Raw genomic sequence first — 15,260 nt, forward strand, 5'->3', positions numbered from 1 at the left:
AGTTTATTATGGCAACCCCATAAAATTGGGAATATGTAAATATTCATAAAAGGATTAAATCTTATTTGCCTTTCACCCAATTGGTTTGAGTCCTTGTCAGTTCAGTTCAGGTTTCTGGTTCAGTTCGGTTTTGCTGCATGTTTTATAAAGAACCAATGGATTCGAGTATTAAAAAGAAAAAGGAAAGTTTACTACAAACTGCTGAGGTCATAGATTTTCAAACCCAAGACCCAACCCATTTTCTAAACAGGTCTAGGTTTCGGATACAGACTTGATCGATGGGTCTAATTTTGGATCCTCAGATCAGTGGGAGTTACCCGACCAAGTTACCCTCCTCGAAAACTGACTAGACAAGTGTTTAGTATATCTTCATATTTTTGCAGTCCTTTCCGTTAATTTTCTTTGAATTTTAGTACAAGATACCAAGGTTTTCCTGTATTCCAATTTTATCAAACGATTTTCCCTTACTGAGTAAACTGTGAGAATGAGATTATCCTGAAAGATTAAGCATATTCAGATCCTGCCAAGTTAATAAACCAGGGTTTAGCCGTTCCAGCTGACCTGCAAAGGATCCTTCTTTTGTGTGGAGAATGAACTCTCAGCAGGACCTGTCCTAGAAATTCTTCATGGTATTTCTGTGCAGCTTGGTTTCCCAGGTGCTATTTCTTCGTATCCTGTCTCATTTTGGGGTAGTTTTGATTCTTTTGCTGTTGTCCATAAAGAACATCAGCGTAGTCGGACAGTATGCTCAGTAAAAAATAAAACCATGATGTATATTCAGGAGGTTCTAACCCGGTTTATACTTGCCAAAAGGAAACCTAATAGAAAACAGGAAAGCCAAAAAAATATATATAAAAAACTGCAACATGATAATTCTAGAATTAAAAGTTACCAGTTTTACAAAATTCTGTCAATGTTCTGCAGTAGCAGGCAAACTAACTTTGCCAAATCACAAACGCTATCATGTTTAAAAAACTGCTTCTTGAAAAACTAAGAGAGCAAGAAGTTCCCATCATGATAAACTGATCTCAGTAAGATATGGTACCGCAATCTCAATTCCCTTCCTCCTACGATGTGGGGAAACATTAGCCTGGCAAAACTCTCCATACTACGAGATACTCTAGGCATGACGGATATGGTAGTTAAGCACTGGAGCTAAGAGCCAGCTCGATTTCCTCCAACGACCGCCCCTTGGTCTCAACCACATTGCCGGCAATATACAGAGCAGCGAGCAAACATGCTGAAGCAAATCCCAAATACACGCTACTGATTCCATACTTGTTAACTACGCTTAAGAAATAGAGACCAATCACAAAGTTTGAAACCTGCAAAAGATAGAAAAATCGTATCAAGGTTTCTGTTCTTTAGTGTAGATTGCCAGAAGATGCATAGCATGTCACCCCTTGTTTCAGAAAATGACAAACACCCAGTGTTGCTATTGATTCCATTTGCTTATAGGTGTAGTCCCCAGATCAGTTAGAACTGAAGATTTTATAGGCATATGATCAAGAAATTTTCATGAAACCATCATGTGACAGCTTGAAACAACAAGGATTCTGGAAACAGGAATTTGTTTTAGCATCAGCACAAATTTTTGCTACAATGAAAATAATATAAAGTCAATAAATTCAACAAAAGACCATCAGGCTTTTTTTTTTTGACGAACAGGTAATATTAGAAAACATTTGTGGTATCCCAAATGCATAACTATTGCTTTTCAAAAGAGGGTTTTCACTTCTAGATATGACCATGTTTTCCACGTCATCAAAGTTTGTGCTTTCTCCTGTACGAAGGGCAAGGACATTTTCTTATTGTAAGCAGTGTTTCCATGAATATTCTTAATTTGAAGGATGCATATCCTATAATAAATCTTTATTATTTTCCAAAGAGAAGGCCTTGCCCTCGGTGCAAAGAAACTGTGCAGCAGTTTAGCAATTTCAAATCTGTCTTTAATCTGCATAAATTCACATACTTTCAATCATGAAAATAAGTTGCAGACATTCCTTTGTCCTAGATTACTTTTCTTTCACCAAATATAGATTTCTTAAAATTGAGGAAAATCTTCAGTTAGAGATAAGGGATGTTGGAAGTTACAAGAACATAAACCATTTAAGAATCACTGAAATGGGTCTCTTACCCAGTGTGTTGCCATCGACAATGCAACTGCCTTGGCTCGAATTCTTGATGCAAATATCTCTGGAAGAAGAAGAGCGGGCACAGGTCCAGCACCCAATGAAAATGATAACACGTACCTGTTATATAAAGAAAAGACAATTTAGAATCTCAATAAAATGAGAAAAGAAAAGGTCAATGCATTGAAAAGAAACACTAGTAATGAAAAAGTAATACTTACAATACTGTGCCAAGAACAGCAAGGCTGCCAGAATAAGGAGCAAGCGCCTTCCATGTGAAGGACACGGAGAGCAGCAACATTGAAGCAGCCTAAAAAGTTTTTCAGCAAAATAACAATCCGCCCCATCAATTAAAAAGGAAACAGGCTCAATATCTCACAAATCAAACACCTAATGAGAAAAACAAACTTCAGCTAAAGTCATACAAGCAATCATCTTGGCACCCACACAAAGAAAACGACACAGTTTCATGAAAAATTTGTCAAAAAATAATAAAGGATGCCCATATTCCCCTGACATGAGTAATGCATTTGCACAAAATGCGAGCTGTTGAAACTTTTGATTTTGGTCTCCAGGATGACACCTATGTGCAACATAGAGGAACCAGTACGCAGTATTAGGGAACAAGTACTGCGTTCAACTATACTCCATGACATGCAATCAGGCCACCATAATAGACAGTCTCAAACTAGCAAACTGCCAGCTGTTAAGGGTTGCCGATGTCGGCTGGCAGGAGTATCTTGGTCGTTCAAGTTACAATGTTATCAAGTAAAAAAGAGAAGAATAGAGAGGAGAAAGGTAAGAGAGAACTTTGGAGCAAATCATACTTCCAGCCAAAAGAGGAGTCATCTCCTTGATTAAGTGTAAATATCAACAGCCTATCTTTAAAATTACATGAACTCTTATTTACAGTCTATAAATGCCTCTAGTGCACTTGGCTTGTGCAGTGTGCATGTCACAAAGGCAAGCGCGGTGCGCACACAAGGTGTGTGGCACCCACGGCATAGATGCACACACGTGGCACATACAAAGCGTGCAACACCCACAGCACAACGCCTGTGCAATGCACACAGACTGCATGTCACGCGCAGGGCAGGGAACACTGAAAGCGGCAATATGCAGCACATTGTGGAGTGAGGCAGCAATGTGAGCGGAAGCGGTGCCAAGAACAGCAAGGCAGCAACAAGCGACGGCAGCTGACAGCGAAGCTTTGCACAGCAGTGCATCGGCGAGGCATGCATACGGCATCGGGCTATGGGACCAAACGCATGCGGTGTGCCAATATTGTAATTATCGTATCAGAACCTGTATCGGAAGGGCGGGTGATAGGGGTGCATGTTACCGTATCGTATCGTATCATATCGTAAGATATGGAAAAAATCCTATTTTAAAAATTACAAAAAATACAAAACACAAAAAATAATAAATAATGAATAAAATCATATAATAAAATAGAAAAAAATCAAATTTAAGCATTATGAACAATTAAATATACATGTACTATTATAACATATGAAAAGAGAGCAAAACAAATTAACAACTAACAAAAACAAAAGGTTTACTATTAAAGAGTCACATTAGATAACAAACAAAAGAAAAAGATTTTGAGTAAACAAATTATACAATCATAAAAAAAGATTTAAAATAACTGAATATTGCATTGTAGTGTATTAAACATTCAAGGGTATATTGTATCGCATGGATGAGCGATATTGTGACATGCAAGAAGGTTTTTTAAGAGCTTCAAAAATCAACGGCTCACAATGCACTAAAATTTTATGACTCAAAAAATTATTTTTTTAGACTGAAATAACATGATCCAAGGTTTGATCCTTAGCAAACAATCTATGCTGAACACATCCTATTGAGAATGAAGTCTAACGGGTCTGGTTCTAGACCCAAATGTTTTCTTTATATGATATTTACAGGTTGATGTTATTGGATCTGGGTCGACAAACCCAATCCAGTTTGTACCTTATATAACTCTAAATATAGGGCACGATATCTCATAAGAGAAGAGGAAGCCCTAACTCGAACGACCTAGAGTCTTTTGGGTTCTCGGTTGCCAGAAACCCCAAATATGTGAGTTGGTGGTTTCGGCAGCTACAAAATCCGACCTTGGGGGGGTGGGGGGTTTCGGATGTCTATTAAAAAGAAAGAAAAAAAAAGGGTGTTCGAATTGTCTGATAGGGGCATAGGCCCTGAGCTCGTGTCCACATGGAATTCCCTGCCTTTATTTTCCTGAAAAGCTCATTATTCTCATACAAACTGGGTGTTAGCCGATTTGCTCTGTTAGATTTTCTTTTAAGTTGCATCTGTTCTTCATATTGCTAGACATGCATGTCCATATGTTAGGCCATTTAGACGATTTCCTGAAAGATCAGTTTTTAATTTCTTATTAAGTTTAAATCATTACAAGGAATCCGGTTTTTTTTTAGTTACACGTTGTAGCTTCAGTAGTTACCCTGACTTAGTGGCTCCAAAATCCATCTGTTTATCAGGGTGATGGGTAGGTGTTGCTGCCCCATTAGTGGTAGGTGGATGTGTGCCTTCGAAGATTCTTGCAGTATATGATAGCTCACTCTTAACTGATGTTTGGTGGTTATGATCTCTTTTGCTGATTGTCGTTTGTGGGTGAATACGTTGTTAATAATGCTGTAAATTCCTTTCTTTTTGTTCTATGCATATCATGGGTACGGGTTGTCCACTTACGGCAGGTACCTGAGCTAGTAACCACATGGGATTTCCCTGCCTGGTCGTTTCTCAGGGATCTCGCCTCATAGACTTGACTGATTATTTTCTGCTAAACTGGTCGTGAGTTGAGCAGATCTGTACTGTGAATTGTTTCTGCTATGCACACTATACCGGTTTATGCTGATCATCCATGCCTGTAGTTAAATTTTGTTCAAGGTTAAGCTTCAGCATGATAACTGTTATCTTCACTAGTTGACAGTAGGATTGCTTTACACACTGAACTGAGCACCATTGATGAAAATTAGAAATCTTGACAGTATCCATACAGTTCCTGGAAAGTCTTGATGTATATGTTAGTTATGGTTTCATACCTACATTGAATGGTATAATCGAGTCTTACTTTTGTAAATTAACTTGACTTCGTGGTTTGTGTAGAATGGCACCCGTTTCTTTTTATATTCCTAAACATATGTTACATAATGGGTAATCCACTGACAGGTCCAACCACTGTAGCTGGACTGTGTCCTTAATTATTCTAAAACTTTCTGCACCTGTTGGAGGAACATGTGAAGACTTATTTCTTGCACATGTTGGGTTCAAAATTGGCAAGCTCTAGATAGGCTGTGTAGGTTATTTCTGTAGTACTTCATTAGTTGTTTGTGTATATGTACCATGCTCAATCATCTTAAAGGGACTCTACATATTATATTAGAACCTAACACAAAATGGATTGAATGAACTACAACTAGTGTCGTTTGAAAAACCTTGCCTAATGGGCAATATGGGTTGAATACCCGATGCGGGTACTTGGATTGTTAGCTTGTGTACTATGGCAATAAAACTAATGAAAAACTTAATATTAAATGTTGAGTGTCCGACTGGTTTAAAGGTACCGGGGCTTGTGTGCTTGACTGGTTTAAAGGTACCAGAGCACTCTGAATGGGTTTGTGCAATCAATATGAAAAGAGAAATTGGGATGTATGTGTACCTTGGTAAAATGACTAAGGTTAGGAACTTACTACTATGGTAGTATGAGGTAGTTGGGGAAATGCCCCTGTACTTCGAGAAATTAATTAAATGAAAAGATTAACCCACTCATATTCGGGCTTACCTTGGAGAGGGTAGGTGGTACAAAACTCTGGGGACATGTGTTTAACTATTACGAGCTAAACTGACTCGTTGGTCCCCAGTCCTCGGAGTTGGGGGGACCCGGACTACCAATATGTCCTAGGTGGTAGCTTTTTGTTCTTCTGCAGAAGTTATGGATGTATCCTGTTTTGGTTTTGACCTTTGGAAGGTTCTCTCGGTCACTGACCGCTCCCTTAGGATTTACAATTTCGGTTAGAACGTTCGGATTAATAAAACACCCATGAATAATAAACCCCTGAATGTTCTCTTCCGTTACAGGTGATTCGGCTCGCATGTAGCCGCGGGATAAATAAAGATAAACATTAATTAGAACATTTTAAGTATCACACTGAGTAGAATTACTGGATTTGCAGTTTCACAGTTAAACAGTCATTTCAGAATGTATCTCTTCACTTTTAGCATACTTAAGAAATTGTAACATGTGAAATATTTGAATCCTGTTGATGTGTATTTGTTAGCTAAATGTTATCCATGTTAATGTTGTGGTTGTTAGATTAAATGATATACATGTTATTGTTGTTGTGTAGTTTCTTTATTTAATCCTGTATATGCTGAAAATCACACATGACACACACATCACATACTTGACACAAGATATACCTACAAGAAAAATTACAATAATTTCACTTAGACAGTTGTACTTTAATTCATATAAATTTATCATTTTCAGGTGAAGAATAGAGTTATGGGCGATTGTGGGATGAGGCTTCGATCGAGACTTTGGATTTACTGCACCCGGGATATTTTGGTTTTACTTTTATTTATTAGAACATGTCATTAAACCCTGATGTTATTATTCATCTGAAAATGAAATGAAATAAATGATTTGGTTTGCTCTCCACTGTAATGTTCCAGAATGTTTAACCTGATAGTATTTGTTGTTTCTGCTGTTTAAAAAAAAATTTGGGTTAAAATTTTATGGCGTTACAGTGCCAGCCATTGAGGTCTCTTCTTCCCCTCTGCAGCTTATGAAAGACTCGTGCGAGATACGTGACGAACCAAAGGTGCGTGACTTCTGATATGGTATCAAAGCAGGTCGAGAGGTAAGTACCAGGTTGATATTCCCTTCTTCCTCTTCTTAGTCTTTTGTGTCTTTCTCTTCTTCGTATATTCTGAAATTGATTTCATCGTATTAGGCTATCACACCAAACAGTCTGGCCACATCAAACTAGAAAAAAAAAAAACCTAAAACTCGGTTCTTAGTTTCTTCCCTAACGCTGGATCGGGTCATTCCAGATCTAGTGCTTTGTTTCAAGTCTGATTAAATTAAATAAGGTTGTAACAGTTTGATTTCTCTCTTCAACTGGGTTACATCAAATCTGATCGTATCAGATCAGATTTGTGTCTCCTTCTAAATCTAAAATTTCTCGTCTTTCAAATCTATTCTTGTTCTTCATTTTTTTATTATTCCTTCTTGTTCAGATCGTTGAATCAGATCTGAATAAGATTTCAACCCCTCAAGCTGAAATCTGACCTAATCTGTTTATTTGTCCTAACGTGAAATTTCGTTTCTCATCTTCACGTTTGATACCTTAAAAAAAACACTAATCAAAGTTTCGATCCAACAAAAATTCCAGATCATTATCCTGCCTTGTTCTACTGATTACTTCTGACTATTCGCAGCAAAAAAAAAAGGAAAACAGATTTACATTGTTGAAAAATCAAACCGTTGGTCAGAGTGTTCTCTTCCTATTGTTTCTGTTGAAGGTAGGGAGAGAGGCGCAGAAACCGAGGTAGAGAGAGAGAGAAAGAGAGAGAGAGACGGCTGGAGAATAATAGAACTCAGTTAATAAAATTAGGGCTAATCTCTATGTTAAATAGAGATAGTCCAAAGAGCAAAATTACACCCAGGTCCCTCATTAAAGAATAAGATTCAAATAACCTCTAGTTTAGAAAAACTTATTTACTAAAAACATCTACTAAAAACATCTTAGTCTTCAACACTCCCCCTCAAGCTGGAGCATAGATATCAATCATGCTCAGCTTGTCACAACACTTTGAGAAATTTGGTCTTGCCAGGGCTTTGGTAAAAACATCAGCTACTTGATCTTCGGAAGATACATGATCGGTGCAGATATACCCAGCCTGAACCAAGTCGCGAACATAGTGACAGTCAACTTCAATATGTTTAGTCCTTTCATGAAACACTGGATTGTTGGCAATATATGTAGCAGCCCTATTGTCACACATCATCAATATAGGTAGGGATACTTTCTCCTGAAGCTCGGTCAAGACTGATTTTACCCACATAATCTCAGCTGCAGTCTGAGCCATTGCTCGGTATTCAGATTCAGCACTTGACCTGGCTACAACGGTTTGTTTCTTACTCCTCCAGGTAACAAGATTTCCTCCCACAAACACACAAAATCCAGATGTTGACTTCCTATCTTCAACAGATCCTGCATAATCCGCGTCAGTGTAAGCAACAACGTCCAAAGATGGATTTCTTTTAAACAACAGACCTTTACCAGGAGATGCCTTTAAGTACCGAATAACCATCATAGCTGCATCCCAGTGAACTTTTGTAGGTTTGTCCATAAACTGACTGATTTTACTCACAGCTAATGAAATGTCAGGTCTAGTAAGTCACATATAGTAACTTACCCACCAAGGATCTAAAGCTGGCACTGTCTACATACTCAGACTTCCCATCGAACATGTGAGTTTTGGGATCCATTGGAATATTAGCTGGCTTGGCTCCTAGCATTCCAGTCTCTTTTAATAAGTCCAACACATACTTTCTTTGAGACAACACTAAGCCCTCTTTGTTTCTTGCAACTTCGATACCCAGAAAATATCGAAGGTGACCAAGATCTTTAGTAACAAAGTGTTTCTGAAGATGATCTTTTGTGGCAGAAATATCTTGGGCACTGCTTCCTGTCAAGATGATGTCATCGACATATACTACCATAACAACAATTCCAGCACTGGTTTTCTTAATGAACAAGGAGTGATCTGAAGCTGACCTGACAAAGCCAAAACTAGACATTACCTCAAATAATTTGTGAAACCATGCCCTTGGACTCTGCTTCAGGCCATAAATAGCCTTCCTCAACTTGCACACCTTCTTACACTCCCCCTGAACCTCGAAGCCTGGGGGTTGTTGCATGTAGACCGTTTCATGCAAATCCCCATACAAAAAGGCATTCTTGACATCCAACTGAAACAAGGGCCATCCATGGTGCACAGCAACAAAAAGAACAAGACGAATAGTGCCAAGACGAGCAACTGGGGAGAAAGTTTCAAAAAAGTCAACACCATAAGTTTGAGTATAACCTTTTGCAACCAACCGGGCTTTGTACCGTTCAATTGACCCATCCGAGTTATATTTAATGGTATATACCCATTTACAGCCAACAATATCTGCATCAGTCGGAGGATCCACCAAATCCCAAGTGCCCCTAGAACATAGGGCATCCATCTCATCTTTCATAGCCTGCATCCATTTGGGGTCGAATAAAGCCTGACTGTGATGAAGCGGAACAGAGGAGGCAGACAAAGCCGAGATAAACTTCTTCATAGAAGTCCCAAGATTAACTTCAGAAACAAACTGAGAAATGGGATGAAGGGTGCACTGTCTTTTCCCTTTTCGCAGAGCAATAGGAAGATCCTCATCCATAGCAGAAACTTCAGTATGCTCAGTGATACTTGCCTCAGGAGAAGAAGAAAGTGGGGGCATGGAGGTAGGTGGTAACCTGTGAGTATACACTATAGGAGGGTTTCTGTATCGAGACTCCCCAGAGGATGGAGCCACAGGCTTTGGAGTGAACGACTCTAAAGGAAAAGGGGGAATTGGCAGAGGAAAAACATCACCCTGACTCTCTTGCAACCTTGGAGTAGTACTCGAAAAATACGGAATAGACTCAAAGAAGGTAACGTCCGCACTAACATACTCTTTATGAAATATAGGGTCATAGCAACAATATCCTTTTTGGTTCTTAGGATACCCAATGAAAATACATTTAATAGACTGCGCAACAAGTTTATCTCGATCAGGACCCAGCTTATGCACAAAACACACGCATCCAAAAACTTTAGGGGGAATAGGAAAGAGAGGAGCCTCTGGATGAAGAATTTGAATTGGGATCTGGTCTTCTACAGAACTGGACGGCATGCGATTTATAAGAAACCCGACTGTCAAAACCGCATCGCCCCAGTATGTAGCAGGCATATTGGATTGAATCATAAGGCACCGAGCAACATTAAGGATTTGTCTATGTTTCCTCTCAGCCACCCCATTTTGCTGGGAGGTATGGGGACATGTAAATTGAGGTTGAATCCCATTACCAGAGTAGAATTGAAGTAAGTCTTTGGATTTGAACTCAAGAGCATTATCAATGCGAACAATTTTAACACATATGTCAAATTGAGTCTTTATCTCTGCAATTAAAGATTTAAGAATGACAGGACCTTGGGACCGATCTTTTAACAGGAACACCCACGATAGTCTCGAGAAGTCATCAACAATAACTAGATAATAACGACATTGAGACCTATTCGGAATCCTACTCGGACCCCACACATCTACATGAAGAAGATTAAACAATCCTTGACTTGATGGACTCTGACTGGAGGGAAAAGAACTTCGACAATGTTTTCCCAATTGACATGTTTCACACTGAAAAGACACTGAGGGAGGTATATGAGGAATGACACGACGAAGTTTTGTCACTGGAAGGTGACCCAACCGATGATGCCACAATAGAGGACTAGAGGATGATGTAACAGCAGAGTGGGCAGAAACCTCTGGAAAAGGTGCATCCCATAGGATCAAAAATCACTCTACAATTCAACTCTTTTGTCATTCGACTGACTGATAATAAATTCTGTGGAAACGAAGGAGCATGAAGAACATGAGCCAATTGAAGAGTAGGGGTAATAGACATGTTTCCCTGCCCTACAATTGGGGAAGAACCACCATCCGCCAGACGTACCCCTTTCTGACCTGTCACAGGTTTTAAACTCAAAAAATTGCTCGAGTTTTCGCACAAGTGACCAGAGGCACCAGAATCAATAACCCACCTACCACCTTGAGCAGATAGGCCATCACCTGCCAAGCACACCTCTTCCGCAACAGAATCCTTTGAATTGGATGATCGTAAAGCAAGGAGCTCGTCATATTCAGCCCTGCTAAGAGTTACACAATCATTGGAGGAATCTGCACCTGATTTAACCTCTTGAGCCATAATATAAAGTAATGGGCTTGATTCACAAAATGCAGGAGCAACCACACGCGCATACCCACAATCAACACAAGCCTGACTATCTAATGAATTCTGAGAAACAAGACCTTCGACTGTTCAGAACCAACTTCAAATATAATTTTAAAGAACCTTGACTAAAAATTTTCACCTCACCCCAGGATGACTATAGGCTGTAAATCAAGATCACACATCCAACACGACTTAGAGTGTGTTATCATCACACTTTCGCCACTACGACAACCAGTAGCAGCACCCAACACACGACTTAGAGTGTGATACCACAGTGCCCAACACAAAATCCCACTTCAAAAGACTCTGTTCCCACAAACAGAATATTTTTTTTTTCAGCACAGCAGGGAATCACGCCTGCTGATTCCATAGAAAACCTTTTAACATGCAGTTTTCAACTGGCAGCTGAGTCAAAAGGGTCACGACACAACAACTAGATGCACGACCAACAATTCTATGAGCAGAAACAACATTTTAACTCACGACACCTACTCCCAGCCATATACCTCATGACAGCCAAAAAAAAATCAATTTCACAACTTCTGCACAGCACTTGTACTTATCAACCTAGATAAGGTATTCACGACAGTTGCGTATTTATCAACATAAATAAAGGAATTCACGAGAGCATCCCCCAGCAATATAAATCACGACAACCAAAATAAAATCAGTTTCACGTCTTCCAGCAAAATCACGACAGCCAAGAGAGAAATCAGTATTTGATACCATGTTAGAGCTTTACTGGAGTAAAACTATTGAGACGCTTACACTCCAGCAAATCAATATTTGATAGGTGCAAGCACATCACGTTGGGAACCAAGGTGCCGATCTGCAGTAGGCAACTTCAACTACACCAAAAACAACTATCAGATCTGAATATGATCTGATTTAACATTACCATGTCAACCCACATGAACAGCAACCCACGTCAACACAGGGACCGCTGAACACCAGCACCCCAACGATATTAACAGCAGCAACTCACGACCCAGATATCCACCTGATGCTCCAGCTTGCCAAATCTCAACGATCCATCTTCAATAGATTTTCAAACTGCTCCCAGATTTGGCTTCAGATCTGAGTCACGACCTCTAGTCAACAGTCGTGACTAGGTCTGACTGCAGATCTGTTGCCAGGTCTGATCTTCACACAGAAGGACCGAACTCTGATCAGCAGCGAAGGATGTCGATCTTGCTCGCAGGAAGATGATGCTGGAACTTAGGCACCCAAGGTCGCACGCTGCTCTGATACCATGTTGAAGGTAGGGAGAGAGGCACAGAAACCGAGGTAGAGAGAGAGAGAAAGAGAGAGAGAGAGAGAGACGGCTGGAGAATAATAGAACTCAGTTAATAAAATTAGGGCTAATCTCTATATTAAATAGAGATAGTCCAAAGAGCAAAATTACACCCAGGTCCCTCATTAAAGAATAAGATTCAAATAACCTCTAGTTTAGAAAAACTTATTTACTAAAAACATCTACTAAAAACATCTTAGTCTTCAACAGTTTCATATGGATTCTCCTTCCCTTCCAGTTTCCTTGGACAACTCATATCTGAAAAATTAAACAATTCAAACTACCTGACCTGGAAGCGGCAAATTTTGCATTTTATTAAAAGTTTGTGATGCAACGAGAAATCGAAGTTCCGACGTTAATGTTGATCTTTCAACGTATGATCAGTCGTGCAAAAACAAATGACTTAAGGGAAAAACGCTGAAGCGGGGGGGGCGGATCAATCGATCCACCTTAATGGTTTATTAAAAAAAATATAAAGAACTACAATGAATAATGACAAAAAACTAGGAAATGGAATTGGCAGCTGGAAAGAAAAGAAAGGCAAAATGAAAAGGCTGCTGTAGCGGAACGTGATAGAGAACCGAAGACTTCGAAAAATCAATCTCCCCCCTATGTAACCCTAAAGTAGGGTATTAGTAGGGCGCGAATGGATCTGGGTCTCGGATCCAGTCCTTGGACCCAAGAAAGCTCCACGCTGCTGATGGAACTGGGACGTTGTCGAAGTATGGTGCCGCTTCAGACCTTCGCTCGTCTGAAATAGGTGCGCAGGGGCACGTCCCTGCATCGTGGTACCGAACTCGCAATCGGATCCATCATCTGGGTCCGATAGTCCATCCCATTGGTGCCGAGATCCCTGGCCATGCTCGGGTCACTCTGTATAGGCCCGACCCGGTCCTACTCTGCATCACTCTCCCCTGGTTGGGAAGAAGTCGGCTCTGATGACTTATTGTCACCACAGTAAGCATATAGATCAAACACATTGAAGATAGGCGAAATATGCCAATCGTCGGGCAGTTCAAGGAGGTAGGCATTCAGACCGAATCGCTGGAGGATCTTGAAAGGATCATGTTTCTTAGGACTCAACTTACCATAAGTACCCACTGGGAAATGCTCAAGACGCAAGTAAACCCATACTAACTGGCCTACTTGAAACTGAACATCACGACGACCTTGGTCCACAAAAGCTTTGTAAGCTTCGTAATTTTCAACAAGTTTGGCTCGAACCTGTCGGTGAATATCACGCATGTACTCAACAACATCAAATGCGTCTAGGGCTGGGTCTTGGAGGCTATTCACAGGTGCTAGATCCACCACATGTGTTGGTGAACGCCCATAAACCACTTGAAAAGGAGACTTGCCTGTAGACCGGTTGATGAAACTATTGTAGGCGGACTCGGCTTGTGGCAAGACTAGGTCCCATGTCTTGACATTCTCCCCCACGAGACTCCTCAATAGGTTCCCTAAGGTGCGGTTCATGACTTCTGTTTGGCCATCGGTTTGCGGGTGGTATGCACTACTGAACTGGAGCTTGGTTTTCAATAAGGCCCACAATGATTTCCAAAAATGACTCATAAAGCGGGTGTCACGATCTGAGGTGATCGAGTGAGGCAACCCGTGGAAAAGGGTCACGTCTTTGAAGTAGTACGAGACTATTAAAGAGGTGTCAGTGGTTCGCTTACACAGAACAAAGATAGTCATTTTGAAAAACTGATCAACCACAACTAAGATGGAGTCAAAATAACGCGAGGTCCTGGGAAGACCCACAATAAAATCCATAGAGACGTGTTCCCAAGGCTGCTTAGAGATGAGCAAAGGAGTATACATACCGATATTGGACACTTGACACACTCGACAACTCTGGACAAACTTGACAACACCTTTACGCATTTTGGGCCAAAAGTAGCGTTCATCTAACAGGACAAACATCTTATCGTGTCCAAAATGCCCAGCTAGTCCCCCTTCGTGTAACTCAGAAATCAACTGAAGCCTAAGAGAGAACGCTGGCACACATAGCTGATTACCTCGAAAAAAGGTAACCATTATGTATAGTGAACCGTGGGTCTGCTGTACTGGTAAAGGAGAGACACCCTTCCCAGACCTGCTGAAAATCGGGGTCCGTCGGGTATAACTCCTTGCACTGCTTAAACCCAATGACCTGCACGGACATAGTCATTAAAATACTATTCTTCCTGCTAAGTGTGTCAGCTACCTTGTTCAGAGTACTTGATTGATGGCGAATCGTAAAAGTATACTCTTGCAAGAAACTGACCCACTTGGCATGCTTCACACTCAACTTCTTTTGAGTGTTTAAATACTTCAACACCTCATGATCCGTGTACAAGACGAACTCCTTATAAATGAGATAGTGCCTCCAATAACAAAGGGCTTGTACAACGGCATAAAACTGGACATCATAAGTAGAATATTGGCATCTCGACTGAGTCAGCTTTTCACTAAAGAACGCAATAGGCCTGCGGTTCTAACTTAGGACGGCACCAATCCCCACTTTAGAGGCATCGCACTCAACCTCAAAAACTGCGCTAAAATCAGGAAGGGCTAAGAAGGAGGCACTAGTCATTTTCTCTTTGACGAGCGTGAAAGCTTTGCCCGCGGTTGAGGTCCAATGGAAACTAGTACCCTTTAGGCACTCCGTGATAGGGGCCATGAGGGTGCTGAAATTTCTCACAAAACGATGGTAGAAGGTGGCCAACCCATGGAAACTACGAATCTCTCCTATAGTCCGCAGGGTAGGCCACTCTACAATAGCTCAGACTTTGG

At 40.5% G+C, this 15,260-nt stretch overlaps 1 protein-coding gene across 2 annotated transcripts in view; it reads right to left on the reverse strand.

Moving 5' to 3' along the window:
• Positions 1-849: 849 nt before the first annotated feature.
• Positions 850-15,260, reverse strand: part of LOC149831942 (plastidic glucose transporter 4-like) — a 67,096-nt gene continuing 52,685 nt past the window's right edge. For both annotated transcript variants that reach the window (XM_090014228.1, XM_090014227.1), the window contains exons 12-14: positions 2,354-2,442; positions 2,138-2,252; positions 850-1,325 (exon numbers count right to left, since the gene is read on the reverse strand). In XM_090014228.1, the coding sequence (XP_089870354.1) occupies positions 1,143-1,325; positions 2,138-2,252; positions 2,354-2,442 (387 nt within the window). In that variant the 3' untranslated portion in view covers positions 850-1,142. The remainder of the gene's footprint in view (positions 1,326-2,137; positions 2,253-2,353; positions 2,443-15,260) is intronic.

This window comes from Nuphar pumila, chromosome 7, assembly GCF_984573655.1.
Source record: "Nuphar pumila chromosome 7, dmNupPumi1.hap1.1, whole genome shotgun sequence".
Lineage (NCBI taxonomy): Eukaryota > Viridiplantae > Streptophyta > Magnoliopsida > Nymphaeales > Nymphaeaceae > Nuphar > Nuphar pumila.